The sequence below is a fragment of the Halichoerus grypus genome, chromosome 13 (assembly GCF_964656455.1).
Source record: "Halichoerus grypus chromosome 13, mHalGry1.hap1.1, whole genome shotgun sequence".
Classification (NCBI taxonomy): Eukaryota; Metazoa; Chordata; class Mammalia; order Carnivora; family Phocidae; genus Halichoerus; species Halichoerus grypus.
In genome coordinates this window covers 68,317,714-68,345,094 of record NC_135724.1, presented here as the reverse complement: position 1 = coordinate 68,345,094, position 27,381 = coordinate 68,317,714, and the positions used below count along the sequence as shown (strand labels likewise).

At 56.8% G+C, this 27,381-nt stretch overlaps 1 protein-coding gene across 1 annotated transcript in view; it reads right to left on the bottom strand.

The window, feature by feature from the left end:
• Window positions 1–27,381, bottom strand: part of CABIN1 (calcineurin binding protein 1) — a 154,394-nt gene that overhangs the window by 33,698 nt on the left and 93,315 nt on the right. Inside the window, 1 exon segment of the mRNA XM_036096435.2 lies at window positions 12,608–12,721. Within this exon segment, the coding sequence (XP_035952328.1) occupies window positions 12,608–12,721 (114 nt within the window).

The window sequence follows — 27,381 nt, the reverse complement described above, 5'->3', positions numbered from 1 at the left end:
TTTGGGGGAAGCAGAATAGGAATGCTACGTGCTGCCAATAGCCCACCAGACACCACTGTTGCAGGGAGGGCCAGGCAGGGCAGGGTGGGTCTCTCCCGTGACCTGGGGCCCCTGTCTACCTGCCCAGGACAGGGAGGTCACACACTCCGGTAGGGGTCAGGCCCAGAAAAGGCCCCATCTGGGCTGCACAGGGCTACTTCTTGGGGCTCAGATATGTGACCTGTGGCCACCTGAACACAGGGCTGGGACCACAAGGTTCTCAAGTGTCAAGTGCTGGACACTCCCATCTCCCATCTCAGAGATGAAGAGATTGAGTCTGAGAGATCACGTACCACCTCGTAGAGGACACGGTACTTCCACACCCTGGCTCAGTCAGCAGGTACACCAGGCCCACGGGGGCGGCACCATGGCAGGAAGCAGAGTCCCTACCCTACCACTCCCTGGCTCAGGGGCCCGGGGCTTGCCACCTCGGGTTCCTCAACTGCGAACAGGGTAATGCAGCACCCCTCCTCCCCGCAGGCTTTGGGTGGGGCCAACTGGTCGGAGCCTGGCAAGCAGGATGAAGCCCAGGGCAGAGGTGGGCAGTCACGTCTGCAGGCCCCCTCCTGTCTGCCCTGGGCACCGTGGCCAACAGCGTGGGGTCTTACCTCAAACTTTGCCGGGCCGGGTGCAGGCTGGGTGTGGGTGGGTCGGTGGGAAGGGGGGAAAGGGGGATAGGGAGAGGTCTGAGCTCTTTGGGGTGGGAATCCCAGCTTTGCTCCTTCCGGCCTGAGGGATGCTGTGCCGTGCTGCCACTGTCCTTAGCCTCAGCTTGCTCATCATGAGATGGGGATCATGGGGTTGCAGGGAGGAATAACGAAGGAAGTACCCACGAGTCCCTGCACCCATGGAAGCAAGCCCTGTGGCCTCCATCCCCTCCCTGGTAGAGGCCCACTGACTGGCATTCTCTCGTACCTTTTGGCTTTCCACCGATTGGCCGCCTGCAGCCTGGGGACGGGGACACAAGGAGGGCCTGCCAGGGAACCCCATCTTCTTTCTGGCCCTGAGGTGGGGTGCCTACAGCCTCGGCAGCCAGAGCCCTCCCTCAGGCTCTCCCCTCGCTCCCAGCCATCCTCAGGTCCTTGCTCTGCTTTCCAAAGCCTTGCTGAGGCCTGGGCCTCCTCCTAGAAGTGTGCCTCCCCCTGCTGCCTTCAGCACCACGGTGCTGCCCCTCCAGATGGTGGCCCGGCGCCTGGGACAGTGTCCCAGGGGGTAAAGCTCAGAGCTCTCTGCCTGAGCTGAGGCAGTTACGTGCAGTGCCCCAGAAAGACACAGCAGGGACATGTACCCAAGAGCAAGCCTCTAAGCACTAGCGTGCAGTGGGAAAAGAAGTCTACCCTGGAAAATGTTCTTCTCTTCAGGAATGTTAAACAGCAAGCTCCTGACTGAGCACCCCCAGTGGCTGGGTGGAGGGGGCTGTGGGCTGAGGTCAGTTCTGGATGTGTACACAATCACTGCCGTCCCCCCGGGCTGGCCAGAAACTCCGGCGTGGAAGTTGGCCCACAGGATGCGGGTCCCAGGCCTGGGCTCTAGTCTGGGCTCTGCCACTTGCTGGCTGTGTGGCCCAGGGCAAGTCACAGCTGTACCATCTGCAGGGGTCTCCGCACCCCCTTGCAGGATGGGCCCAGTGTGCGGGATCACGAATGCCAAGGGCTTAAACATATCCTCTCCCTCTGCCCAGGCATCCTGGCACTGCCACAACTGTGGATCCATATCTGGAGATGGAAACTGTCTCCAACGGCCAGAAAAGACTGCACACTGGGGGATGACCATCTAAAGGCTGTTTACATTTGATTGTTGGTGGTTTTTAAAAAATTCTAGCTGTGAATGAGGGCGGCTGGGCTTGGGCAGGGATTGAGAACTATGCTGTGGTCCTGTCAGGATAGGGGCCTGGGCATCCTGTGGCCTTGTCCCCACTGCCCCACTGCATGCCAGCCCCTTGGGCTGGGACACTCTGCAGCTTCTCAGGTGGGAACCAGCCACCCCCCCCCCCCCCCGCCACCTGCCACCTCTTGGGCTCACAAGGTTCCCACGGACAGGGAGACAGGGATGTGGACAGGAAGCCTATAGCACCTGTTCCAGGCTGAACCTGGGTCCAGCAAGCCGGAAGAGTTGTGAAGTTCAACAGAACCTGCAGAGCCCAGGACATGGGAAGGAAAGAGAACCCGGGGATAAGCTAAGAAGCCACGCAAGTTTGCTAACCTTTTTACGACTCTTAAAAACTGGACCTTTTTTCCCTGGAGAACTTGAAGTGAATCTTTTGTTTACTTTTGCAACTGGCCCATAGATCATCTCAACAATGCTAAAAATAGCACCACTGCAGCAATTTCTACTACAGCCAAGGAGCTCAGATTTCCTCAATTTAAACTTTTCCCTTCTTTTCTGTTCTCTAATTCCCACTGTGGTGTGACTGGGTTTCCTTTAGCCCTGACGACGGCGCTGCTGCGCAGCTCCAGGCATCTCAGTGAGGAGGGGGAGGCCAGGACACCTGCCACAGTCACCTCCGCCGAGGGCAGGGCCAGGGGCAGAGCCTGATCCATTCCTCACTGGCCAGGTGGGATATCCGCAGGTACCATGGGGGAAGAGGAAAGCCACAATAAACTCCAAGATAATTTCTTCTGAGAATCGGATGACATGGGAGCGTAGAAGTAGTGGGATGACGGGTGGCGTCCTGGAGTCCCACATGCACACACGCAGACTCAGGGCCCACACTACACCGGGTAGAAGTGTGTGAGCCAGTGGACCTGGTGTGCCGGAGCAGAGCTAAGCTCCAGCCCACCCCCGCCTGCACCCCCATGCTTCCTGTCCGCACAGCCCTGCCTATCATCCCACTGGTCTGAGGGAGCCCCGTGTCCCTCCTCTGCCTGTCCCTAGGGCCCACCCACTGGCTGCCATTCCCACCGCCTGGGTCCTGACTCAGGTGCAGACTAGCTGGCTAACCAAGCCTCGGTGTCCTCATCTGTAAGGCAGGGATAACGGCACTACCTACATGCCGTGGCTTACAGGGATTCAGTGAGCGGTCATGTGTAGTGAAGTCCCAAAAAGAAGCAGGTCGGCAGCGCTGCGGGCCCTGCCCCGGCCTGGCCCCTCCAGTACATCGTGTAGGCAAGTGTGATGTCTTGAAGATCCCCCTCCTAGCCCCTCTGCCCTACGAGGAGGTCCACACTCCATACCTGGCCCAGCCAGTGCTTCTGCAGGCACACGGCACCCGCCTGATGCCCACGCCGGCTCACACCTCCCTCCGCTCAGAAGCCCGCCGAGCAGGCACCTCCTCAATGTCCCCTCCTCTGCCTTTCTCCCACTGTCAGCTCCCCCTCCGATTCTGGGGTCTCAGCCCTAGGAAGGGTCGGGATTTATTCAGGCCTGAGGGTCTCAAAGAGCACGTGTACAAAAATGACTGCAGTGGTGGGGCTCAGGCAGGTCCTGACACTTGCTGGAGGAGACCAGCCTAGGGCAGGATTGGGGTGGGGGGAGTGTCCAGAGGAGGTGGGGTAAGCCTGGGAAGGCTGGGCTGGGCGGCGAGCCCATGTACGGAAAAGACTGTGAGGGGACCACAGAGGGAAGCCTCTACTGCAAAATGGCCCTCAACCAGTATGTTTTTAGAGGCCGAAGAAGGCACTGAAGCCACAGGCCTGCGGACAGGAGGGACAATGACAGCCAGGCGAGGTTTCAAAAGGAAGGCCAAAGGGTGGCGGGACTTACTTACATTTGGCTTAAACAAACCCACCCCTGTCCCCACCTCCTCACGATCCTTCCCCATCTAGCCAGTCCTACCCAAAACTCACCGTGAGCTCTGGGCTCCCACAGCTTTTGTTCACCAGCTCACCTCCCCCAGGGACCTGGGCACCCCTCAAGAGGGGGCCTCTCTAATGGCTTGAAGGAAGACAAAATGGGCCATAAGGTGACAAAGAGCCGTGCAGAGAGTGCCTCAAGCACGAGGAGGCCTCAGAGCAAGGGAGAGGCAAAGGACTCCACCCCCGAAGGAGGGGGCAGATGCACAGGACACAGTCTGCCACAGCCCACAGCAGACATCACTAATGGAGCAGACAGAGCCTGGATGCGGCCACTGATTTCCCAACACAGCAGCTAAAGGAGCCGGTCATGGAGTAGGACAGACCTGGGTTTGGACTCCAGCCTCACCACTTGCTAGCTGTGTGATCCTGGCTCACTCCCTCGGCTTCTGCACACTGTTCGAAGGGGGACAGATGGAACCGATCTCTGCAGGGTCCCCCCACCTCTGCTGCAGAAGCACACCCCACAAATGCCCCTTCAGTGCCATTCTCTCCCATTACCCGGAGCAAGCACATCAGCCAGGGAGTGGCCCTTGAACAGGGCCTGAAAATAGGGTCACGAGTTCTGCTGTCCAACAGGGGAAGGCAGGTCAGCCTGGTGGGCAGAGGACAGAAAAGGGCTTTTGATTTTGACAGCCTACGGCACCTGCTGGTGTCAACTTCCCCATCTGTACAATGGGGATAATAATAGCATCTAAGCTACTCACACATGCTGTGGAGGATCAAAGGCGGCACCCCAAATGAAGCCCCCAGTGAGTGCCTGTAAATGGGGCCAGTCCTGCCGTTGCTGCTGTGGGCCCAGCTGGGCACAGATGCTCTGGGCCTGTGGCAACCGTGGCAGCCTCCGCTGTTATTGTGCTCTGCCTCAGGAGCCCCAGCCCCTGGGTGGAGCCAGGCAGGGACTGTCTACCATAGACAGGTGGCCCAACCCCATCGTGCCCACACAGGCCCGGTGTCCACGCCAGCCGACAATGCAATCCTAGCCTCTACCATGGCCCAGCTACTGACTCCAGCCTCCATCTGGAATCGCAGCCCCACCTGCTAGGGCAGGACTAGATGCCCCTGTTCCCCTGCCCACTGCCACACCATCCTCCCTACCCAGCCAATGAACCATGCAGGCAACATTCCTGCTTGGGAGCAGCTGGGCTGATTCCAGTGTAGGAGCCAACCTGTCCCTGGCTTTCTGCTCTCCTTCCCTCATGTGCAACTGCGGGCTACCACCCACGGGCTTCAGCACCAGACAGAGTGAGGTTCACATTCTTCCTCCAACATGGACTGGTCGTGGGACCTCAGCCAAGGCACCTTACCTCCTGGCACCTCCATGAAATGGGCCCGTGGACACTGGACCTCCCTGACAACGTAGCTGGCCAGGGTCTGGCACACAGCAGGTTTAACAATGGGGCAACACATTCCTTGAGGTGTGGGCACAGGGACAAGCAGAGGTGGAACCGGAACTGGTCACAACCGGTCCTGAGAGCAGCAAAGGTGACATGGGTGGACTGATTTCAGGAAAGGTGTGGGTCTGCTGCCAACCGGGGGCTTCCTATTCCGACATTCCCTGGCCCTGACCGGAGAGGGTGGGTGGGACTCTGCACCGGAGCGAGCCACGGGCTGGAACACCACACGCTGACGCTCCTGGGGCTTGTTTACTGCCGGGAGGCAGGACAGATCTGCTGCTGTCAGGAGCCGTAGAGGGTATAATTAACTGGGGAAACCAACACCTCGTCCCTGGGTCGTGCCTTGGTCTTCCCTGATGTCTGCCTGTTGCAAAAGGCCCCAAACTTGGGGCTGGCATCCCGGGGTGGGTGTCAGTGACTCAGCTCCAGGGGTAGATGCAAGCGAGGCAAGGGCTGCCCACAGGCCCACCAGGCACCGTGCCTCTCGGGAACTAGGAGGGGGCGGGTAGTGGGAAAGAAGGGCCAAGTCTAGCCCTGCAGCAGGAGGTAGATGTCTTGGGCACAGACCCCAGGACCTGGCCAGGGCTCACCCAAGCCAGGATGGTGCCTGCTGTCCCTCACTCTGGGGCTGCTGGCTTCCCAGTTAACCCTGTCCCAGGGAACTCTCAAGGGCGGGGAGAATTCCTGCCAGGGGAATGTGCTGGGGGTGGGGGTGACAGAGACACTGTTCTAGATGAGGTCCCTGTTTGGGAGTGTGCCCGGTGTGCTGGGCTCCAGAGGCTGTGCCCTTCTTGGCATCACCAGCCTCCATTTGGACCCCTGGCTCCCTCCCGAGGGCCGGGGCACTGTCTCAGGGGCTGGGCTACCCGCCTCAGAGACGGGCCTGCTGTGCCTGCCCCTCCCTAATACCTGTCATCTGCTCACTGCGGAGGTGGAGGGGGGACTCCCCCAAGATCACACAGCCAACTGGCAGCAAGTTAAGAGTAGAAGGGGTGTGACTAATTCTTGCCTAGAAAGATGGGGTGCTGGGGGTTTTAGAGGCCTTTTCTCCTTTCCCCCAGCTCTGGCGGGGTGGCTCTCCCCCGAGCTGGCTGCCCAGCCTGTGGGGGTCCTTCCTCTCACCAGGGCTGGGGACCACACAACACAATCGCTTGAAGAACAAAGACGGCTCATGACAACTGTATCTCCCAACACTTAAAGCAACATGGACTCAGGACAAACAGAAGCACAGAGCCCACGTGGTGGCTGCCAGGTAGCAGCGCACGCCAGAGCCGGGGCAGACAGAGGCACTAGCCACGGGTATAGGAAGGGGCTCAGCCTTCCCAATCACCCCATAGATAGGCCAAAATGAAAGTCATCTCTGGTTCTGAGTGCCAGGAACGGCGGAGAGGGGGCTGGTGAGAGGGAACCTGGACAGGATCCGCAGAACCACCTGGCTTCCGACGTGTGGAGGCACTGGTTTTGGAGGGCCTGTGACCTTGTCCTGGAGACCTGCACAGTGAGGAGGGAGACCAGGGAAGGCCATGTTTTTGTACCAGTGGAGAACTGGAAGCTACTGCTCCCCTGGGCAGAGGGCAGGTAGATAAGCTGGAGGACAGACACCAGAGCACCATGCAGCACTGACAAGGAGTACGCACGACCTGCATCCACAGGCACCAAAGGCCACGCCAGGCCGTGCAGAAAGGGGCCTGCATGGTGGGCAGAGACAGCTCCGCATTTCAGACTGCCCCACTCGAGCCAGGGCAGGGCCTGAGCGTCTGGAGGGCCCCAGCCCTGTGAGAGATGGGGCTCCCACCACTGGCTCTAGCCACGCCCCTTCTGGTACCAGCACTGCCCTCCTGCGGCACCACTGGGATCCACAGATGAGCCCCAAAGCCCCACGCAGGCTGACTCCTGATCCCAAGGGTGAGTTGTGTGATGTGCCAAGCCCGTGCTGGGCGAGGGCTTCCATCCGGCTATTGTGACCACCCTGCCAACAGGCAGCCCCGTGCCCAATGCGGGGCCTGGGAAGGGGTGGAGTGGCCAGGAGCCAAGCCTACCTAAGTCCAAAGTCTGTTGCTCTACTCAGTGGCCCCAGAGCATGGGGACCTGCCCTGGGTGCTACTGGCCACGGGCTGCTCGCCTGGGCCTCAGGCAGACCCCCACATGGGGCAGGAGTGGCTTTGGGGGCGCCGTGGCAGGGCAGCAAGTCCCAGCCAGGCAGCACCTCCCCTCCACTCCCTCCGACTCGAGCCACAGCTGTTGCCCACCCCACGCAGTCTCGGACGCAGGAAGCCGTGCTAGTTGGGCCCTCAGCTCCCTTTGCTTCTTTCACAGGGCCTGGAAACTGGGTTGAAACAAGAAAAAACCCTGCCTGCTAAAATAAGCAAACATTTTGGGAAAGGAAGGAGAGCCATCTCTGGCTTGGTTACTATGGGAACATTTCTGAAGCAACTCTAAGAGGGAGAGAAGTTCGCTCTGGACAGAGCAGCCCAGCTCCAGCCTGTGCCTGGGCCCACCTGCCCAGAAGTGCACACACCAGTACAGGAAGCTGTAGAAGCTTCTGGGCACTCGGAGACAAGCCCTCAGCCTCCACTGTGTGCTTGGAGCCTGCTTTCCTGGCCCCCTCTCCCCAGAGAGGGACAGCCCCCTGCTCCCCCCTCCCCCGTAGCCCACTCAGGGCTGGGCACTGGCTCAGGAGGGTTCATATGACCCCAGGCCCAATCCCCACCTCACAGCCCCAGCCCCAGGCCTCCCTGTCTTCCCTGCTCCCTGTTCTGCACAGTTGGCCTGAGGAGCCACGTCTGAATCACACAGCCACACGCCTCCGCCGGTCCCGCCCGATGCTGTGAAGAAACAGGCACCGGGGCCCAGGCCAGGCCCCGCTGGGGCAGGAAGGGCCGCAGGACCTCAACCAACAACGTCCAACAACCCTGGCTCTGTTTTGGCAAAGACCAGACTGTTCCGCCCGGTGGGAGAGGGCTGAGGTAATGGGGCCCTCAGCCGGGGCTCGGGCCTGCTCTGGAGCACGAGCCACGGCCCAGGAGCTCCAACCTGCTCGGCATACAGCCCGCAAGCAGGGATTTTCCACGGCGGAGGAAGGGGGTGGGCTGGGAACTGTTCCCTCGCAGCCAAGTTATGGAACAGTGGGACTGGAGATGTGCCAAGTTCATTCCTCTCTCCCTCACATGCTCATCCAACCGCACTGCTGCGCCCTGCTACACGCCACGTCTACGCTGCGCGGGGCCCCAGCCAGCTGTGCAGCAGGCCCGCTAAGCCCCATGTGCAAGAGCTCCCGTGAGGAGGGCTGCCATCAAAGCCCCAGGTCACACTCACCTGCCCTTCAGCATCCCTCTGTCTGGCTCTTCACCCGCCCCATGAAGGCTCAGCCAGCACTGCCTCAGGCACGGCCCAGCCTTGAGGAGCTCCCCCCGAGGGTGCCTCTAACCTTGGCCTTCATCTGTTGGCCCTTTCCTGGCCGGGCGGCACCCGCCCTGCAGTGGAAACTCTGCCTCCAGCACACCCAAACTCAAGAGTTCCCCCGACTCTCCCACGTGCGCCACGGTGTCCTACAGAGGCCCTCCACGGAGGGACCCGCGTGCGGGGCTCTACTGCAAGCCTGCAAGCATCCTGGGGCACGGGCACCACAGCAACCAGCACTGGCTGGACCCGGAGGATGTGCCTAGAGACCAGCTGTTAAGGGAAAAGGCACGAATGGAATCCACAAACAGTGAGCACCTCTCTGGGCCAGGCTGGGACAGCTAGGGCCTCAAAGAGGAACACGGCACAGAGACAGGCACAGGGAGGCCTGCTGTAGCCTCCTTGTGAGCACAAAGCCAGGCCCCACATATGTGCCCACTCAAGGAGACCGTGGCCCTCCCACGGCACAATACTGGGAGGCAGCTGAGTGAGACGGCGTGCGCCCTCACAGGGAAACTTCTCTCAGACTTAATGTCAGCAAAAAAAAAAAAAAAAAAACAACCCTCAAAAAACAACAAAAACAACCCCAGGTTGCTGAAAAGCACACGGGTGTGCACACACACAATTTTGTACAGCTGCACAACAAACTTGTCTGATTCTGTACACACACACCTAAGATAAGAGAACAGCCCAAACATGCACAGAAGCACCTCTGAGAAGGCCGTGGCGCCTGGGCCCCACTGTGTGTCGGGACTGTTTGCAGGGACAATGTGTGGTCCTATAAGACTCACACAATTTTCAGAAATTATCAATAACAGGAGGGTCCCCTAGCCCGGGGCCCTTGAGGATGATGAGGGGGGCTGTCCAGACAGCCTCTTGGGTGGCATGGGTGGCCCAGGACAGTGGGGTTTTTGAGGGATGGCAGGTCAGGGTGCCTAGAGCCCCCACCCTCACCCTCCCTGTACCTCCTCACAAGGGCCAGCAGCCCCATGCCTTTGCCCCCACCCCAGGCTGAAGCAGTAAACCCCAATGCACAGCGGAAGGGAGAAGAGCCAGCCTGTTCCTCCCAACCTACAGCCCCAGTTGTCAGAGCCATGGCCCCATCCCAGCAGAGTCAGCTGAGGGGGCTCTAGATGCTCCTCTGTAAACATGGCAGAAAACCATTTCCTCACACTTGGTCACACCTGCTAGACAAATTCCTGTACTGAGAGCACACAGGGTCAACACTCTCGGTGTGAGGCAGGGCTGGAGGAAGTGTCCACCCTGAGGGTCCTCCTGCAGCAGTGGCAAGGACGGGGGGTTGGGGGGGGCACTCAGCAAGGGCCATCCTGTCACAAGCAGCTGGGAGCACCTGTCCCTTGGGCACTTCACAAATAGGGGTGCAAGTGTCTGGCCTCCGCCCCAGAGGTTAACATTTCGGGCCGGAGAAGCACGAGGAGCCCCAACGCACCTCCAAAGAGAAATGCCGAGAGAGCAGAGATGGCCAGGACTTGGGCTGGAGAGGGCCTGGGGGTGGTAAAAGCAGCAGGTCACTGGGAAGCACGGAGAACTAAACAGCTGACACAGCAGAGCTAAAACCACCCACATCATCCAGTCCAGGCTGGGTGGCCTGTATCTGCAGGGGCTACTGGCTACGGGGAGGCGTTGCCCAGGTGCCAGGCTCACCCAGGGTGCTGCCGCCTTCTCTCCCACAGGCACAGCCTGACTGTCCTTCTGCAGAACTCATTTTCTGGAAGGCCCCAGGAACCACAAGAGCTGCTACGGGGAGTGAGCCCAATGGGGAAGGGGCCTGGAACACCCAGCTGCCAGCTCAGACGTGCCCTGGGTTTACAGGCATCTGAGGTGCTGGTCTCCTAAACTCTATCATTAGGAAGGGTAAGCACTCCACCTATGAGGAAGAGAGGGAGGCTGGCTCTCTCCTTCCAACGTTACTGTATAGTCTTTGAGGGCAAATACCGACAATGGGAGAGGGAAGAGGGAGGGAAGCTGTATTCTTGAGCACCTACCATGAGCCAGATCCTGAATTAGGGTCATTATCCCATTATATAACTTGATCCCTACAATTACTCTTCAAGGCAGGTACTAACGGTAGCTCGTTTGGTACAGGAGCTCAGGGAAACTAGCTAGCTGCCTGGCTCTAACTTCAATTTAGAAACTGCAGAAAAAAAGGTTTGCACAACACTGACAAAGAGCCCATTTCATTAATATATAGAGTTCCTATAAATCAAAAAGAAAAAGATGAACAATCTAGTAAGAAAATTAACATGAGCAGAAATGGCACAGAAGAAGAAATTAAAACTGTTAATGTGATATCACGGGCAATCCCACTAATAATAAATGAGACACAATAGCATTTTTCACCTACTGAAGAGCAAATATGTAACAGTTAAGTAAGACAGAGTGTAGAAGAGGTCTGAAAAAAATGAATCTGTGTTTGGGAATGTGGGCTGGATCTCTGGAGGGTACTATCTTCTAAAACTTGAAAGCACCACAAACCCTTTGACCAGGGAATTGTTTCTAGAAATTTATCCTATGAATGGATTTCCACATAGCAAAGATGTATACACAAAACACGGAAATAACAAGACTAGAAACCATCTAAATGCCCATCAATAGGTAGGGTATGGGGAGGTAAATTGTGGCAAATCCATGTTGGGAATACTATGCAGCTATTAAAAAGACAGAACCAGTTCTTAAACACTCTCTAAGATATATTTTCAAGTGAAAAAGAAAAAAAACCAACAACAACAGAAGTCAGAAGCACATGTACTTTGTCCTTTGTGTACATGTCTGTGCCCTGGCTTATAAACAGGCAGACACCCTCTGGAAGGACACACACAGGATGAGGAACAGTGGCTGCTGAGGGATGGTGGCTGTGGCCTGGGCATCTGCAAACCCTTTCTCTGCAAACCCTTGGTACTGTGTAGACTGGTTACAGGTTACATCTATCTATTGCTTGTCTATAAAATACCCGGGGAGGGGGGTGCTGGCAGAGGCAAAGCTCCTAGGCTCCACGGCCCCTGCGTAGCCACTAGAAGGTCAGAGCCCAGGAGAGAAGAGCCATGGGACCCAGACCCCTCGGCGCCTGGCTGGCTCTCAGTGGGGAGGCCCCCACTGCCATGTGCCTCGAGAACCAGCCTTTGACACACCCCTCCAGACCCAAGACCTGCTCTCCTCAGCTCCTGTCCAGGCCAACCCCACCCTTCAGTTTCCTGACATGTAACAGGGCATCAGGGAAAACAGAGAAGACACCAAAGCTCAGAGGGTCTGGGTAACTTGCCAAAGACACCCAGCTGGGAGCTGGCTGTGCTGGAAGGGGTGGATGAGGACTTGCTGGTGGAGCAGAGCGAGGGGCCAGCTGTCTCTGTGCAGGACAGAGCAAATGAGGGAGGGATGGGCCTGGGTGGGGTGGCCAGGAAGGGTAGATGTGGGCTTTAGGGGGCCTCAGGGATGGAAAGCAGACAGGCCTTGGCGACAGGCCATGTCCTGGCCAAGAGGTGGGTCTCTACCCTATCCAGAATGTCAAGGCTGGAAGGGTACTGAAAGCCCAGCACTGACCAAACTTGTTTTTTAAGCAGTAGACCCGGCTTCAGTCAGAATTTCCTAGGCACCCAAGACCACAGGAGGGCACATGGAGCCGCTCCAGGAGAAGCAGACCATGGGCCTGGAAACCCTTTCACCACTTCCTGCTGCAGCCCCAGATTACCTGGGGCTCCAGAGAACACACTGAGCCCATCCATGCCTCTCCCCACAGACAGGTAAACCAGTGCCGAGAGGGGGCAGCGACTTGCAGAAGTGGCTCGGCAGGCACGGCCCCACTCCCGAGTCTGGCGCACTCTCGACTGCGCCACCCTGCCCGCCCTCTGAGGATGCCGCAAAGCCGTGGTCCTGGGAACGCCCGCCCAGGGGGGCCATTCGCACGCCTCCGGCGCAAAGCAGGGCAGCAAGCAGCCTCGGAAATCAACAAGGCAAAGTACTCACGTTGAAGAAATTGGTCTTGTTCCTCTCGCAGAAGAGCCCCTGTGCCGGCATGTGCTGCAGTTGTTGCCACGGGATACCGCTGCCTAGCAACACGTCGCGGGCCCACTGGAGGTTCTGGGGAAACAAGAAGTAGGTTGGAAGTGAGTGTGTGGGCAGCTCGCGGCGCCCACGGAGAAGGGAGGCAGTCCCCTCCTTCCCGGCTGCGTTGGCAGAGCGGCGATGAGCAGCGGCTCCTGCAGACACCGATCCCACAGCTCCAGGGAGCTCTGGCTGCGGGCTTTGATCATCTGGCTGTGGGGTACATTTCCGGAACTGATTTCCTGCCTAGCATAGCTGACTTAGGAGAGTGTGGCCTCAGACTGCCCCAGAAGGGCACAGACAGGGACCCCTCGCCCGGACTGGCCTTGAAAAGCTGCTACATGGACCCAGTGCCCCGCCTTCTGGCAGGGGGACCCCCGCTGGCCCAAAGGGTCAGCCCTGACTTGTCAGGGTATCAGCAGTATTCCTCACAGCTGGCGACACAGCCACCTTAGGCTTGGAAGAGTTGGTCCCTGTGGGATGCCAGGGGCCCAAGTGCTTGGGATGGGACGGGGGTTCCACCCATAGTGCTCAGGCCAGTGCTCTCTGGGCAATGGTACCTCCTGGAATCCAGGCCCAGGGGCCCGGTAAGGTGGGAACAAGAGCCTGCTAGCCCTTGTGGGACTCCGGGGCAGCGAGAGAGGCTGGGTGTGGGCTTTTGGCTGCCTTGGCCTTCTCTGGGGCCTTCTCAGTGACTCAGAGGGCAGCCCTTCCCCACTGGCTGCCTGGCCTGCCACCTTCCCCTCTCAGGTCTTTCCCACGGAGGCTCCCACGCCAGGACCATCTCACCCCAGCACCTGGGACAGTGCTGTCTTACAAGGGAGAAGCCAGCAGGGGGCAGAGCTGGGACTGGAACCTGGACGGCCCAACATCAGACCCTCCTCTTTTCCACAGCACCCATCTCCCCCCCCAACCCCCAGCCAATCAGTACTCCTCCCCACCCCCATTCAGGCCCCTTCCTTGCCTCTCTCACCCCTGGTGCCAGGTCTTTATCACTTCGCGTCCCAATTGCTTAATGCCTTCTCACATCTCAGCCTGCAAGCCTGTCTCACCTGCTCCCATTGTGCTCAGTATTGGTCAGGCTGAACTTATGAAATAGTCCCCCTAGTCACAACTTCTGGCAAAAGTGCAAGCCCCAGCTCCCTGGCTTGCTGGCTGGGGGCCCCTGCTGGCCTGCATCTGAGCCTCTGCTCCTACCTCTGCACAGAGGGACACGCCCCAGGGGCTGCTATAGGGCCTGAGGGCTGCTCTGCACCCAGCACCAGGCCAGACCCTGCAGCTGCAAGGGGGTGGGACACAGAACTGAGGATCCCTCTGGGATGGAGACAGGTAAAATTTCAAGCACACATCTCCTGGATGACACACTCCCAGCAGACGAAGCTAGCTCTTCCGTGGAAGCCCGAGGGAGAACATCATCTCCTGGGAGAAGCCTGGATGATTAAGCCTGGCAGCGACTCTAAGGCCATTTCCTATGGGGACGTGGCCTGGCTCTGAGAGTGGCTGAAGGCTGAGGCCCTGTAAAGTCAGGGCTGCCCTCGCCCAGCAGGGCTGCAGCCCAGGCTGGTCTAAGCAGGTTCAATGTGGGGCTGGGGGCTAGAGGGCCATGGGCAGCCCAGCGTATAGGAGAGCAGGGCCAATCCCAGCTGGACGAGAGGGCACATGCTGTCCACAGCCCTCTGCACAGCTGACCCCTCTAAGCCAGCACTCAGGAGGCTGGCTTTTTTGTTCAGAGCCCTCCTTGAGCCCAGACACCTGCTCAGATACATCTGACATGCTGAGATCAGGAGCAGACTGAGACTCCAATCAAAACAGCAAGGCGAGCCCAGAGTAGGAATCACACCAAGGGCCGTGTGGGGGCTGCTCTCGCTAAGGCTCAGCGGCTGTCAGGAAGGGGCAGCCACAGCTACAGTCTCCTGAGACATTACTTCTCCAGGACTCTCAGGCCTTTCTAGGGCCTCAGGGACTGATGCCACAGCCATTCATGGTGAATGACGAGCTTCCTGAAGGCCAAGGCACCTCCTCTCTGCCCCCACATGGGGAAGGCAGAAACAGACAGTGGGGAGGGGTTACCTAGGCAGCAACAGTCCCTGGCCCTCAGCCCGGGCCCTTGACCAGGAACACACGGGCCACTCTGCCCTATACATAGGAAGAAGAGTGAACTACTCAGTCCCAGCCTTCAGCTTATGAGGCTCCAAAGAGCCAGGAGGATCACCTTGCAGTTCACATTCCAGTGTCCAGAGCAGTGCCCAGCAGTCTGGCTCAGAGACCCCACCTCCCAGACCAGTCCATTAAGAAGCCTCCTGAGGCTGGTTACAAGCCTGGCCTGATACTTCTGCCAGGGTAGGGAAGGTTGGCCATGGACAAACGGAGTGCAGAGCAGGGAAACAGGGTGGGTCAGGTGTGCTTCATTACAAGGAATAAGATCCAACTCAGATTAGTTCAAGCTGATCAGGGCTCTTCAGGGCCCCAGGACATGAGATCCAAATAGAAGATAAAGCCTCAGACCTCCAACAGGCAGGGCAACCACTCGGGGAGCCCAGGAGAGAAGCTCACAACCTTTATCAGTACTCAGCCATGATCCCTTGGCCTCAGTGCCACTTGGCTCAAAGTCTCTCCCAAGTGAGATGTAAGAGGCTACCAGTCTAATCAGCCATGAAGGGGACCCTCACAGAAAGGAACATGAGACAGAAGACCGATACCTGCACTTCAAATATGACAGGTGAGCCCACCTGACCGTGACCACGGAGATAGGGCACAAAGGAGACCCACCTCTGGTCCAGTCTATGTAGGTGAGTGAGGCTCCTAGGGAAGATGACACCTGAGCTATGGTCTGCCCCTAGAGCCATGACACGAAAGCCCCTTTCAGGGCTCCTTTGGGACTTAAGGGAAGTATGCAATTAGCAGCAGTTTGAGAAGGGTGGGGAAATGAGATCTGAAGAAGCATCTCCATGGTGGCCATAATTTTCATAAGAACATCAAGAAAATAAAATACAACCAAGACTTCCATGTGGCTTGGGGACACATGAGAGAGAACAGCGCCAGGGCCAGGGTGGAGAGAGTGGGGGACCCTGCTTCCCTGAGCTAGGTGTCTCATTCCAGGCCCCAAGGCTGTGGGACAGGAACACACATCCCTGCAAGGCTTCTGTTTCTGCCATCACTCTGCAGCTTCTCCCATGACACCTGCACCAAGACAGCCCTTCCCACCTGAACAGTCAGGCAAGAAGGTGGAGGGCCAGGGAGGGAGGAGGCTGGGGGAGAGGTCCCAGCACTCGTGGAGACCTGAAAACCAGCCACTTGAGAAGAGTGCAGAAAATGCAGGCCTGCCAAACCCGATCAGGATTGTCAATTAGCCTCCTGCAGACTTGGCCCCCGAACACCAGCAGAGAGCAAGGCTCCTGAGCCGTCTCCCAGGCCCGCCAGAGACAGCCGATCGATGGCTAAGGCACAAAGCGTCCAGACGGCTCACAGGAGACCTTAGCTAATTTATGTCTGAGGCCCCGGATGGGAGCTGACAGGGACAAGGAAACCTGCCCGGAGAACTGACAAGTGCCAGGCTAGGGAGGGGAGGGGAGGGGAGGGGAGGAGCAGGGGGAGCTGACCCACCACGGCACACCTGTACTGCAGAGTCTGCCCTGCAGCTTCACGCTATGGGGAGCTGAGGCACGATGCCACCTGGGCCAAGCACAGCACTTAACTCCTCATAACTCCTCATCCTATGTACTGCCAGTTTACAGAGGAAACCGAGGCTCAGAGAGGTCCAAGAGTTGGTCTGAGTCCCCCAAGCCAGGAAGTGGCAGAGCCAGACTTGCATTCTGGTCCAGACCTGAAGGACTCAAGGCTTGGGCTCTTACCCTGCACCCCCACCCCAGGGTGGGCAAGTCACTTTACAAATCTGCCTGGGGTCATGCTATGTGCAGCTCCAAGGCAGCCCTGTCTCAGGCCTTGAGCAACCTGTCACCATGCCACTGGCCCGGAGCCTCAGTTTGCTGTCACCCCGGGAATGGGAGAAACACCATGGGGCCACTTGCCAGATAACAGCACCAATCTTCCTGGGATCCGTGGGCCCCCTGAAGCTTGGTGCACAGACCCTCCTCTGACAGAGGGCAGAACACACTAAATGCCCAAACAGGGGGCAGATGGAGAGTGGAGTCCTGATGAGAGGGGGGGAGAAGAATCCCTAGAAGCACATGGCACCTCAATATCCTCCACCACCTGTAGCCTAGACACCCCTAACCTGCCATAAGGCAGAGGGACCCTCCTGATTCCTCTGCTTGAAGGCCTCAGCTCCTTCAGAGTGAGAGCCAGCTCCATATCTCAGTTTACCCGCACACACGCAGGCTCCTCTCCTTCCCTCCCCTCTCCCATCATGCGAGGCCCTGCAGCCATACCTGCCTCTGCCCCCACCTTGGTCCCTGCTGGTCTCTCTGCCTGGCGCCATCTCACCCCACTCCCACCTGCCCCCCAATACTGTCCCCACAGCCCCATGGCCACCTTAAACAGCCTCTTCTGCTGACCCTCAGATGGCTTTGTTGTCTGCTCCCTCTTGTGTGTCAGCCCTATGAGGGCAGGGACACCATCTGACTTCTTCACTGATGGCCCCATCATACTGGGGCTAGACCAGTATGGGGCCCGCAGAAGGGATGCGACAGATATTTGGGAAGAGTGAAAGGAATGGGCAGGGTTTGAGCTTGCGGGACAGTCTGAGGGGCCGAGGCAGGAGAGGCTGTACATGGTGGGCGTAGGGGGCCCAGGACTGGAGGCAGGAGTGCTGGGGCAGAGCCATCACCCTGCGCTCCTTTACCCAAGAAAGCTGTTGGGAAAGAGCTCACGTGCTGGTCAGGCTAGAACATGAAGTCCATCTTTCAAGACACCCTTCTCTATTCTTTCTTCAAAACAGTAATTCAGAAGCCCTAGGTTTGCCTGGCAGTTCTTCACAAGGGCACGCAGTGGTACACACTGAAGTTTTGTTGAAGGAATAAACGAATGAGTGCCTGGTAGTGTTGGAGTCCTATGACTAACCTCTTGGGGCCTCAGTTGCCCACTTGGAGGGTGGGGGTGGCAGTGACCATCAGGCCACTCTTAGGGTCAGTTGAAGAATGCCAGAAATAGCAGATAGGAAGCAACTGTCTACAAATGCACCAATTCCCCACCTGCACCTTGGGGAGAACATCCCTGCCCATGCAGCCCGCCCCCGTGCCAAGCCGGGCCTTCCCACATCTTCTCCGAGGACCTGGCCTTGCCCCTGAACTTGGCAAAGTTTGCCACTGCTCCTCCTCCGCCCTCCCCACATGGACCTAAAAAGCCAGGCCTGAAGTGCACCCCCTGGCTGCTGGGTGGGTTTGACCAGCAGGAGGTACCAGTGAGAGAGCAGAGCAGGGCAGGGATGAGAGCAGAGCATTTATCCCAAGTTCCCTCCGGTGCTGAGGGTTGGCCACCAAGGACTGAAAGCTCTGACAGGCAGCCTGCTGCAGAGGTGCCCAGGGCCCTGCACTACCCCTACCCTGTGGGTTCCTGATGTCCACCCAGGCCACTGTAAATCCCTCCTTCATTAAGGCTCTTCGGATTAGCGGTTGGATAGAGCCATCTGAGGCCTGAACTGACAAACGCCCTCACTCTCTACACAGCAGCCGAGTCTTTCACACACACGACCTTGCGGTAGCTTTAACCACACTTAGAATGATGCCCCACAGCTCCTTCCTGCCTCCCCAGGCCCTCATGAGCTCTGACCACGTCTTTTCCCCCCTCTCCTCCCTGCCCAGCCAGTCACACAGGCTTCTGGCTGATTCTAGTCCTGCCAGGCCCATTCCTATCTCAAGGCACACATGTGGCCTGTGCTGTCCACCCAGAAGCCTCTCCTGGTATCGCCTTGCCTAGTTCCCTCACCTGCTTCAGGTCTTTGCTCAGAGATGCCTTCCCAGACCTCCCTGCCTAAAGAGCCACACTCCCCCACTGCACCCCCTTACCAGCTTTATCTTCCTCCCAGACGCATCACTAACCGCCGCTAGGTGTGTTTCTACCCTCCATTCCCTCTGTGCGCACTCAAGGGGAGGGGCTTGGCTGTGCACACCACTGTATCCCGGCCCCTCAGGCAGGGCCTCGCACGTGACAATGCAGGAGACAGCTGCTGAATGAATGAACCTGCAGAGATGCACGGGCACCATGCTGGGGGGGCGGGGGAGGGCGGAGGATGACACTAAAATACAGGGGTTCGGCCATGTCGTGGTCTATGGGATGATGCGGTGGTGGTAGTTTCTTTCAAATTGGAATACGATTTGTAATGGGTGCTGCCAGCAGAGTACTCAACCCATTCAAACTGCTGGGATCCATCTCTCTCCTCTTCCCTGAGAGAGAACAAGGAAGGCAGTGGGCCTTTATGGGGGCCATCTGTCCCCCCCCGGCCCCCAAAGGCACAGCAAAATCTTCAAGCCATGTTGCAGACAGACTTTGAAATGCATAATCGAGATTCTGAAGTTGAGAAAAATCTCGAGTTTCATTTTGCAAATCATACAAATAAAGCCTGCTAAGGACCTGGCTGGCCGGGCTGGGCAGCAGCCCAGGGCTTGTGCGTGGGGAGCCTGAGGCCCAGCATCGTTCTGTGTATGCAGAAAGGGAGCAGGGGCTGAAGGAATGGAGGGGAACGCCCTGCTCTGTGGCCGGCACGCCCCCGTCATGCCTGGTCCTGCCGTCTGGCACAGAACGCGCAGCTTACCACCTGCTCCTGGGACACTCACCGTCTGCATGGTGGGGTGGCTGTGTCACAGCTTGAAGGCGCAATTCCTTCACACCCACCCAGTCCGACAGCGCATGGCTCTCCTTGTGGGCTCTCATTTAACCTGACTTTGCAGGATCCAGATACGAATGGTGGCACAGGCAGGTGGGCAACTGCCCACAATGGATGGGGGAGGGGCAGGGGCTCACAGCCCAGCCAGCCAGCCCCTTGCCCAAGCATAAGCTGACCCTGAAGTCAAAGTTCAGCGGCTTCACTGGAGATCACAGGCAGCAGCAGCACTGTCGGACTCTCCTGGCAGGAGGCAGCTTACCAAACAAATCCTAAACAGACACTGGGGCCTGCGCTCATCCCATACAGGTTCTGGGTCTGATTGGGCTGGAGCGGCCAGGCCGCTATCCCGCCATATGCCACATCGACAGGGCCTTGCCGTCTACCATGAGGGGGATGCACTGCAACAGGGCTCAGCCACGATGCCACGCAGCTGCCTCCAGGAGGACAGTGGGACAGGGACGGAGGCCTGAGCTGGTCTAGAGGACTGCTCAGAGCGAGCGGCCTCTGCTCCCATCAGAGCAGCGTGCACGTGGGGCTTGCAAGACAGGCTGCTCTCATGTCATTGGTATGCATGTTTCCCAGCTGGGAAAGCGCTATTAACTCACTTTTCCTCACAACAAAACCTAAACCTACCACGAAGGTGCCGTTTTTCCCACCTGACAACTTAAGAAACCTGTCCATGGGACTGAAAGGGGAAGCCGGCTGTCTAGCTGGCCGAGCCTGAGTGAGGTTCTGGGAGCTGGCACTTGGGAGGGGTGGCTCAGGTTCCAGCATGCACACCAGCAAGGGGACAAGTGCTGGGAGGGGGACACATTCTAATCACAGGGTCTATGGGCCAGGCCTATGATCAGGGCAGGCTGAATAGCCCCTTTCCCATCTCACAGCCCTTAGGCTCCTGAGCATTCTTCACCTGGGTGTCACCCCTGGGTGACAACTTGGATGCTAACTGTCAGAACTGCTCCAGCTCAGAGGGGAAAAGCCACACAGCAAAAGGTGGGCTTCATCCCACAGCAGAGCCAGCAAGGCTCACACCCACCCTGGAGGGTGGGAGGAAAACCTTTTGGTCAAGTGTAGGGCCAATGAAGGCCAAGTCTTGACCTGGGCAGTGCTGGGGCCAGATGAGCAGAGCCCCAGCCCAGGGCCCAGAAGCCAGCTGTGCGCTGAGCCCCAGGAAGGTGGCCTCTCCCACAGAACAGGCCCTTCTCCTCTCCTCTCCTTCCTCACTTGGGGTGCCATGCACCCCTGGCTCACTGCCTGCCTCCTGCCACACTGACCAGCAGCAGCCCAATGACTGTGGACACTGCGCTCACAGGAGCCGGCAGGTCAGCCTTGCTTCTGCTAAAGCTCCAGCCTCCCCTTTCCTGGCTCAGCCTGACGTAGCCAGTCAGTGGCCGTGTGGCTGTAGCAGGAAGCCGGGCATCCACCCACCCGGCCAGGTGAAGGACTCGAGTTAGAAGGCTTCGGTCTCCCCAACCTGGAAAGTAGAGGCAAAGGAAACATCTGAGCCCCACGAGGTCCAGGCCCTGCCACATCCTCACCAAGGGGTTCGAGACAAGCTGCTGCCCCCTCCGAGCCTCGGTTTCCCGCTCACCGGGCTGGGCAGGGTGCTGTGCGAAACAACACCGAGGAGCTGGCCCAGGCCAGGCTGCCTCAGTGCCGCACTGGAGTCTGCTTTCTTGACCTTTCTCTTATGACGTCAAGTGACCTGGGAGGACGAGCAAGAGCAAAGAATGGGAAGAACATTCTCCAAGTTGAGACCCAGCAACGAGCACAAAACAAAGTAAGTTTAGGAGAGGCAGTAACCTAAACAAGAGGCTCCCCGGAGGAAACGAGCTCTGGAAAGCACCACCAGTGTTCTGCCTAGAGGCCAGGTGCCCAACTCCCTTGCCCCCGCAGAACTGCCAGTGAGGCAGTGGCTGCTCATACACCCCCAGACCCCTAGGAGGAGAGGCTACAGTGTTTGATTCTAGCCAGACTGGCAGGTATGAAGTGGTATCTCAGTGTGATCTGGATTCCCATTTTCCCAATGGCTAATGGTGGTAAGCATCTTCTCCTGTGCTTATTGGCCATTTGTACATCTTCTTTGCAGAAATGTCTATTCAGATCCTTTGCCTACTTTTACGTTGGGTTGTCTTTTAATTATTGAGTTGTAAGAGGTTTTTTAAAATACATTCTAAATGCAAGTCCCTTACTACATATATGCATACCTCAGAGGTAAAGTGGATTCAGTTCGAGACCACCACAAGAGTGAATACCAAAATAAAATGAGTCAAATGAACCTTTTGGTTTACCAGTGCTTATGAAAGTTATGTTTACGCTATACTATAGTCTACTAAGTGTGCAATAGCATTATGTTTAAAAAACAATGTATATACCTTAATTTAAAAATACTTTATTGCTAAAAACTGCTCACCATGATCTGAGCTTTCAGCAAGTCATAATCACTGACCATAGATCACTATAATAATAATGAAAAAGTTTGAAATATTGTGAGAATTACCAAAATGTGACACAGAGACACAAAGTGACCAAATGCTGTTGGCGCTGAAAGACTTGCCCAACACTGGGTTGCAGCAAAGCTTTGATTTGTAAAAAAACATAGTATCTGCAAGTTGTAACCAAGTGAAGCACAGTAAAACACAGTGTGCCTGCCTGCACGTGATCTGTAAATATTTCTCCCTTTGTGTGGACCATCTTTTCATTTCAATAATGTCTTTTGAAGCACTTCACCTGGAAAGTAGAGGCAAAGGAAACATCTGAGCCCCAGGAGGTCCAGGCGCTGCCACATCCTCACCAAGGGGTTCGAGACAAGCTGCTGCCCCCTCCGAGCCTCGGTTTCCCGCTCACCCGGCTGGGCAGGGTGCTGTGCGAAACAACACCGAGGAGCTGGCCCAGGCCAGCTTTTAAATTTTGATGGGGTCCGGTTTATTATTATTATTCATTTATTTTTATCACCTGTGCTTTTGGGTGTCCTATCTGAGAAACCACTGCCTGGTCAAACCACATCTTTGGTCAAAAATCAGTTGATCATAGATGTATGCCTTTGTTTCTGCGCTCCCAGTTCTATTTTGTTATCTATACATCTACCCCTAGCCTAATACCAACCAAACTGTTTATTTTCAGCTGTGGTACAAAACACATAAAAATTTACCATCTTACCCATTTTTAAGTGTACAGTTCAGTAGTGTTAAGTATATTCACACTGTTGTGCAACAGACCCCTAGAACTTTTTCATTTTATGAAACGAATTTACTGAAATTCTATACTGATTAAATAACTCCCATTCTCTCCCCCAGCCCCTAGCAAGCACCATTCCACTTTCTGTCTCTCTGATTTTGACTACTTTAGATCCCTCATGTAAGTGGAATCATAGAGTGTTTGATTTTTTTTTTTTTTTTTTTTTGTGCCTGGCTTATTTCACTGAGCATAATGTCCTCAAGGCTCATCCACGTTGTAGTACATGTCAGAATTTCCTTCCTTAATTTTAAAGCTGAATAATATTCCACGGTTTTGATTACTGTAGATCTGCAGTAAATTTTGAAATTGGGAAATAGGAGTCCTCTAAGTTTGTTCTTTTTCAAGACTATCTGGCTCTAGGAACCATCTTATAACCCACTCTGTCCTAGAGCCCTTGCAGCAGGAAGTGCTGAAGTTCCCCAGCTGAGCCACAGGCAGTGGGTGGGAGGAACTGGGACAGGGGTGCCCATGCCTCAGCCTTCTTTCTGGATCTCATTAGTGAATTTCAGAAGCCTCATGATAAAAGGCCCCAATGCCATGTGGCCTCTCTCCTGGGCCACTCACATGGACTCCAAGAAACAGTTTTTTTCTGAGCACAGACTGAAAGTCTAGGGCTCAAAATCCTGGTGGAGACTGTAATCTTGGAGATTGTAAGTGATGTAATAGCTACACTTAGGGCCCTTATGGCCAACAGCATGTGTGATCTTCCCTAAGGTGTGGAGAGCATTAGGGAGCCCTGCTTCCTCAGGTGCCCCTGGCCCTCGATGTAGGCTAGCAGGAGGCCTGCCTTGGGAGGCCCGGGGGGTCAGCCTGTGTGCAGCAAAGCCAACCTTGGGCAGAAGCGCAGCCTTAGGCAGGCATCAGAAGACCTAGTAGAGGGGCTAGGAGCCATGGGAGATGCTGACACTGAGGAAATGGACTCTGGGGTCCTGGTGAGAAGCTCAATGGGAAGGCCCCCAACCCCTCACCTCATTGTTACAATAATCCTGTGCGAATACCACAAGAGAAGAGTCATGTTGCCCCCCTCCCCCCCCAGCTGGGATCTGAACCCAGGTGAGCCCACGTTCAGAGCCCACATTCCCTCTCCCTCCCCCAGAATTCCTGCGGCCAAGAGCTAAGCAAGTGGTTCCCTGCACCCTGAGGGTAGTTTCTCTGTAGAGGCCTGGGGTGGGGAAGCTTACGGAACAGAGCTTTAGCTGGGGAAACTTGAAAGACCCGAAGAATCTGGAGCAACATGCACAGCCCCTGGGGCCTCTCTGAAGGCAGGGATGATGGATGTTCCAGCCAGGTGGCCACTGAGCCATGAGATGGCAACAGGAAAATGCCACTGCCAAGCCCACAGGCGGATTTTATGAAGAAATGTGCTGCTGTTAAATATACATAGCGGGAAGTGTCTGTTACCAACAGCTGTGTTTGGAAGGCAGTCACTGCTTGTCAGCTAATGGTGCCACATGAGTCACTGAGAGCACTGGTTGTGTCCCCCATATCTGGGGACAAACTGACACCCGGGCCTGGGCAGAAGCATGCCCAGCCCCCAGGACAATGGCATGCCCCAGACAAGGTCGGCCTTAACTCAGGCTCTCAGTGCAGCGAGATGTTAATGACCTGCCCTTCAAGTTGGGGTGACACCTGCTGCTCAGCGAAGGTCTCTGAGTCAAGTAGGCAAAGGAGCCAGTGGAGCCCCCGGGCTGCACCAGGGCCTAGGGTGTGGCGGTGTGGCGACCTGGAGCTCCGGAGGCACACCTGGCACCCACACAACTGCCATGTAAGGGGGGGTCTCTCTCAGAATCACGACCAGCATGCCCTCTCAGAAAGCCAAGGAGCCCAGCCTGGGAACGCAGCTAACAGAAGAGCCAGCAGAAACAGAGTGTGATGGCTGTGGGAAGGTTTTCCGGGAAGGAAGAAAAGGCAGCCTCCATCCCCACGACCAGGGATGGCTGGATCAGCTGGGGTCCACCCACCCCACAGGCCATCCGAGGGTGACCAAGATGACCTGGGGGACATTCACAGAAATAGCAACAAAATGGCAAACTGAGCACGGATGCTCTAATGGCGGGGGGGAGCAAAGGAGCAACTGGGCCAGGGTGAGGCTACCTGAGCCCATGCCAGGCTGTCACTCTCCTCTGTGTGACCCTAAGCCAGGTATGCAGATGTGAAGTAGAGAGAGAACAAGACCCCCACCTCCTGGACCTGAAGTATCTAAGAGCTTCAGAAGTGACAGTCAACGGCGTGTGTGTATGAGAACTGGAAAAAATACACATATAAAATAGCTTTTGTTTTAGGGTGGTAGAACTGTGGATATCCCCTAATTTTTAATTTTGACATAGATACTATTTTCACTTTTAAAAAACTCATCCAGCAAGGGGACAGGCAGGGAAAACGGCAGCCTATGCTTCGCACCAGGTGGGGCCCTTTACATGCATCGGCTCCTTTGAGCTCAAAGCCATTTAATGCGGAGGCTGCAGCTGGGTGCTGGGGGCTCTGTGGGGCCTGCATTGCAACTCAACTCTCCCTCCACCCAACCCTGCATCTTCCCCTCCTTTCCATTGCGGCTGATCCCTAAGAGGCACCTTGTACCCCAAATTCTGTCAAAGCATCTGCCGCAGTGTGGGGAAGGTTTGGGCTCAGCACAGGAAGCTCCAAGTCCTGCTAAGAGCTGACCACAGCTGGGGGGAGCATCTGAAGAAGGGGACACCCAAGGCGGCGGAGATCCAGATGATGGATGCTAGTGTCCCTTCCAACCAAGACTCATAAGAGCTCCCGCACTGAACTCTGCTGCTCTCAAAGGAGGGAAGAAGGGAAGTTCCCAGAGCAGTACTGGAACATGGTGGGGGGCAGGGGCAGTGTCAGCCATCGGGCCCCCGAAGACTGCTGCAGAGGGGGTTTCATTAAAACCCAGGTCTACCTGGATTCTGAAGGCCCAGGGCACCAGAGGTAAGGTCCACTGCAAAATGTAGGCTGGGCAGTGAGGGAACTAAGCTCAGGGGGTTCAGCGGCAGCCAGGAGAGCCAGACGCCCTGAAGCAGAGACAAAGCCCAGAACGAGATCCCCTCGTTCCCCAGGCCTACCAACACCAGCTCCCCCTGTTCTGCTCTGACAGAAATCAACCAAACTACGTGAGCATGTTGGGCAGTCACGACTGTGACAGGGCACCTACCTGTGCCTAGTCCCCAACAGAATTTTGTCAAGTAACAACTTCCTGTCATGTAACCAGCGCCAAGCCAGCAGCCATCCCTCCAGCCAACTGCCCTTCCTGGGTCTTGAGGTCCCACAGAGGCTGGTGAGGAGGGGTCAGCGGGGGGTGCGGGGGGAACCTCTGGGAGGAAGAAGTTTCTGAGCCTGGACCTTACTGAATAGGGGAGCCAGACAAAATTATAGACTACAGCCAGACTCCAAGGGCTGCCCCTGCCCCGCCACCCTGGCCCTCTCTGGCCCTCGCCCACACCAGTTTGGCTCAGCCAGCACGGTCACACGCCCAGGCAATTTGCCTGATCGGGGCTCTCTCCCTGTCCTCCAACCTGCCCACTGTCCCCCACTCTGCCCATGGTCGCCCTACAGGTCTCAGCTTCGCGGGTGCCTTTGTGGTGCTGCAGCAGCACCCCCACTCCTGTGTGTCCCCCATTATCTTCTCTGTAGCATGTGTCACAATGGGACTAGCTTTATTTACTTGTTTGCATATTTTAAAATCTGCCTGTCCCTGGGCGCCTGGGTGGCTCAGTTGGTTAAGCGACTGCCTTCAGCTCAGGTCATGATCCCAGGGTCCTGGGATCGAGCCCCGCATCGGGCTCTCTGCTCCACGGGAAGCCTGCTTCTCCCTCTCCCACTCCCCCTGCTTGTGTTCCCTCTCTCGCTGTGTCTCTCTCTGTCAAATAAATAAATAAAAATCTTTTAAAAAAAATAAATAAATAAAATAAAATCTGCCTGTCCCTTAGAAGGTAGCTCGGTGGGGGCCAGCGCCGTGCCCAGGGCACTTTCTCCAGTGCCTCCCAGGTGCGTGAGAAGGGGGTGGAAGAGCACACATGCCACACTCCCTGCACAGATGCTCCATGCCAGCAGAAGCGAGCCGGCCGGGAAGCCCCCGAGAGCGCTTAAGCCTGGGGCACAGCTGTTAAGAATCGCTACATCATCTGCTTTCCAAAAAGAGCTGGAGGAGGCTGTCAGCACCCAACCCCCATGCAGCAGAGGCTGTGAAGATGGTTCTGGCAGCTGCACTGGAGAGTCGAGCCCAGGGGCAGGATGATGGCACGGAGGCCTCTCTGCAAGATGCGTCTGGAGGAGACGGAGCCTGCAGCAAGGCCCTGGGATGGGGGGCGGTGGGGGGGTGCTGTAAGGCATCTGGGGGATGTGCATGCGGGGCCATGCTGAGGACAGTGGAGTAAGAGTCACTACACAGGCCCTCACAGACAAGAGCTGATGAGTGTGTAGGTCCTCATCCTTCAGCCCACAGCTAGTACTGGAGCCTGAGATCCTGCTTCGGGATCCCAGGAGCCACTCCTCCCTTGATCCCTTGCTGTGACCCACAGTCCTCACCAACTCTCACCCGGAAAGCTGGACCACTCTTGTAAGGACCTGCCTCCTACATCTCTCCTGTCCCGTCTCTTCCATGCACCACTACCCAAGATCTTCAGCAGCTCCATCAACACTCAGATGCTCGTGGGCCCTGGGAAAATCAAACCCC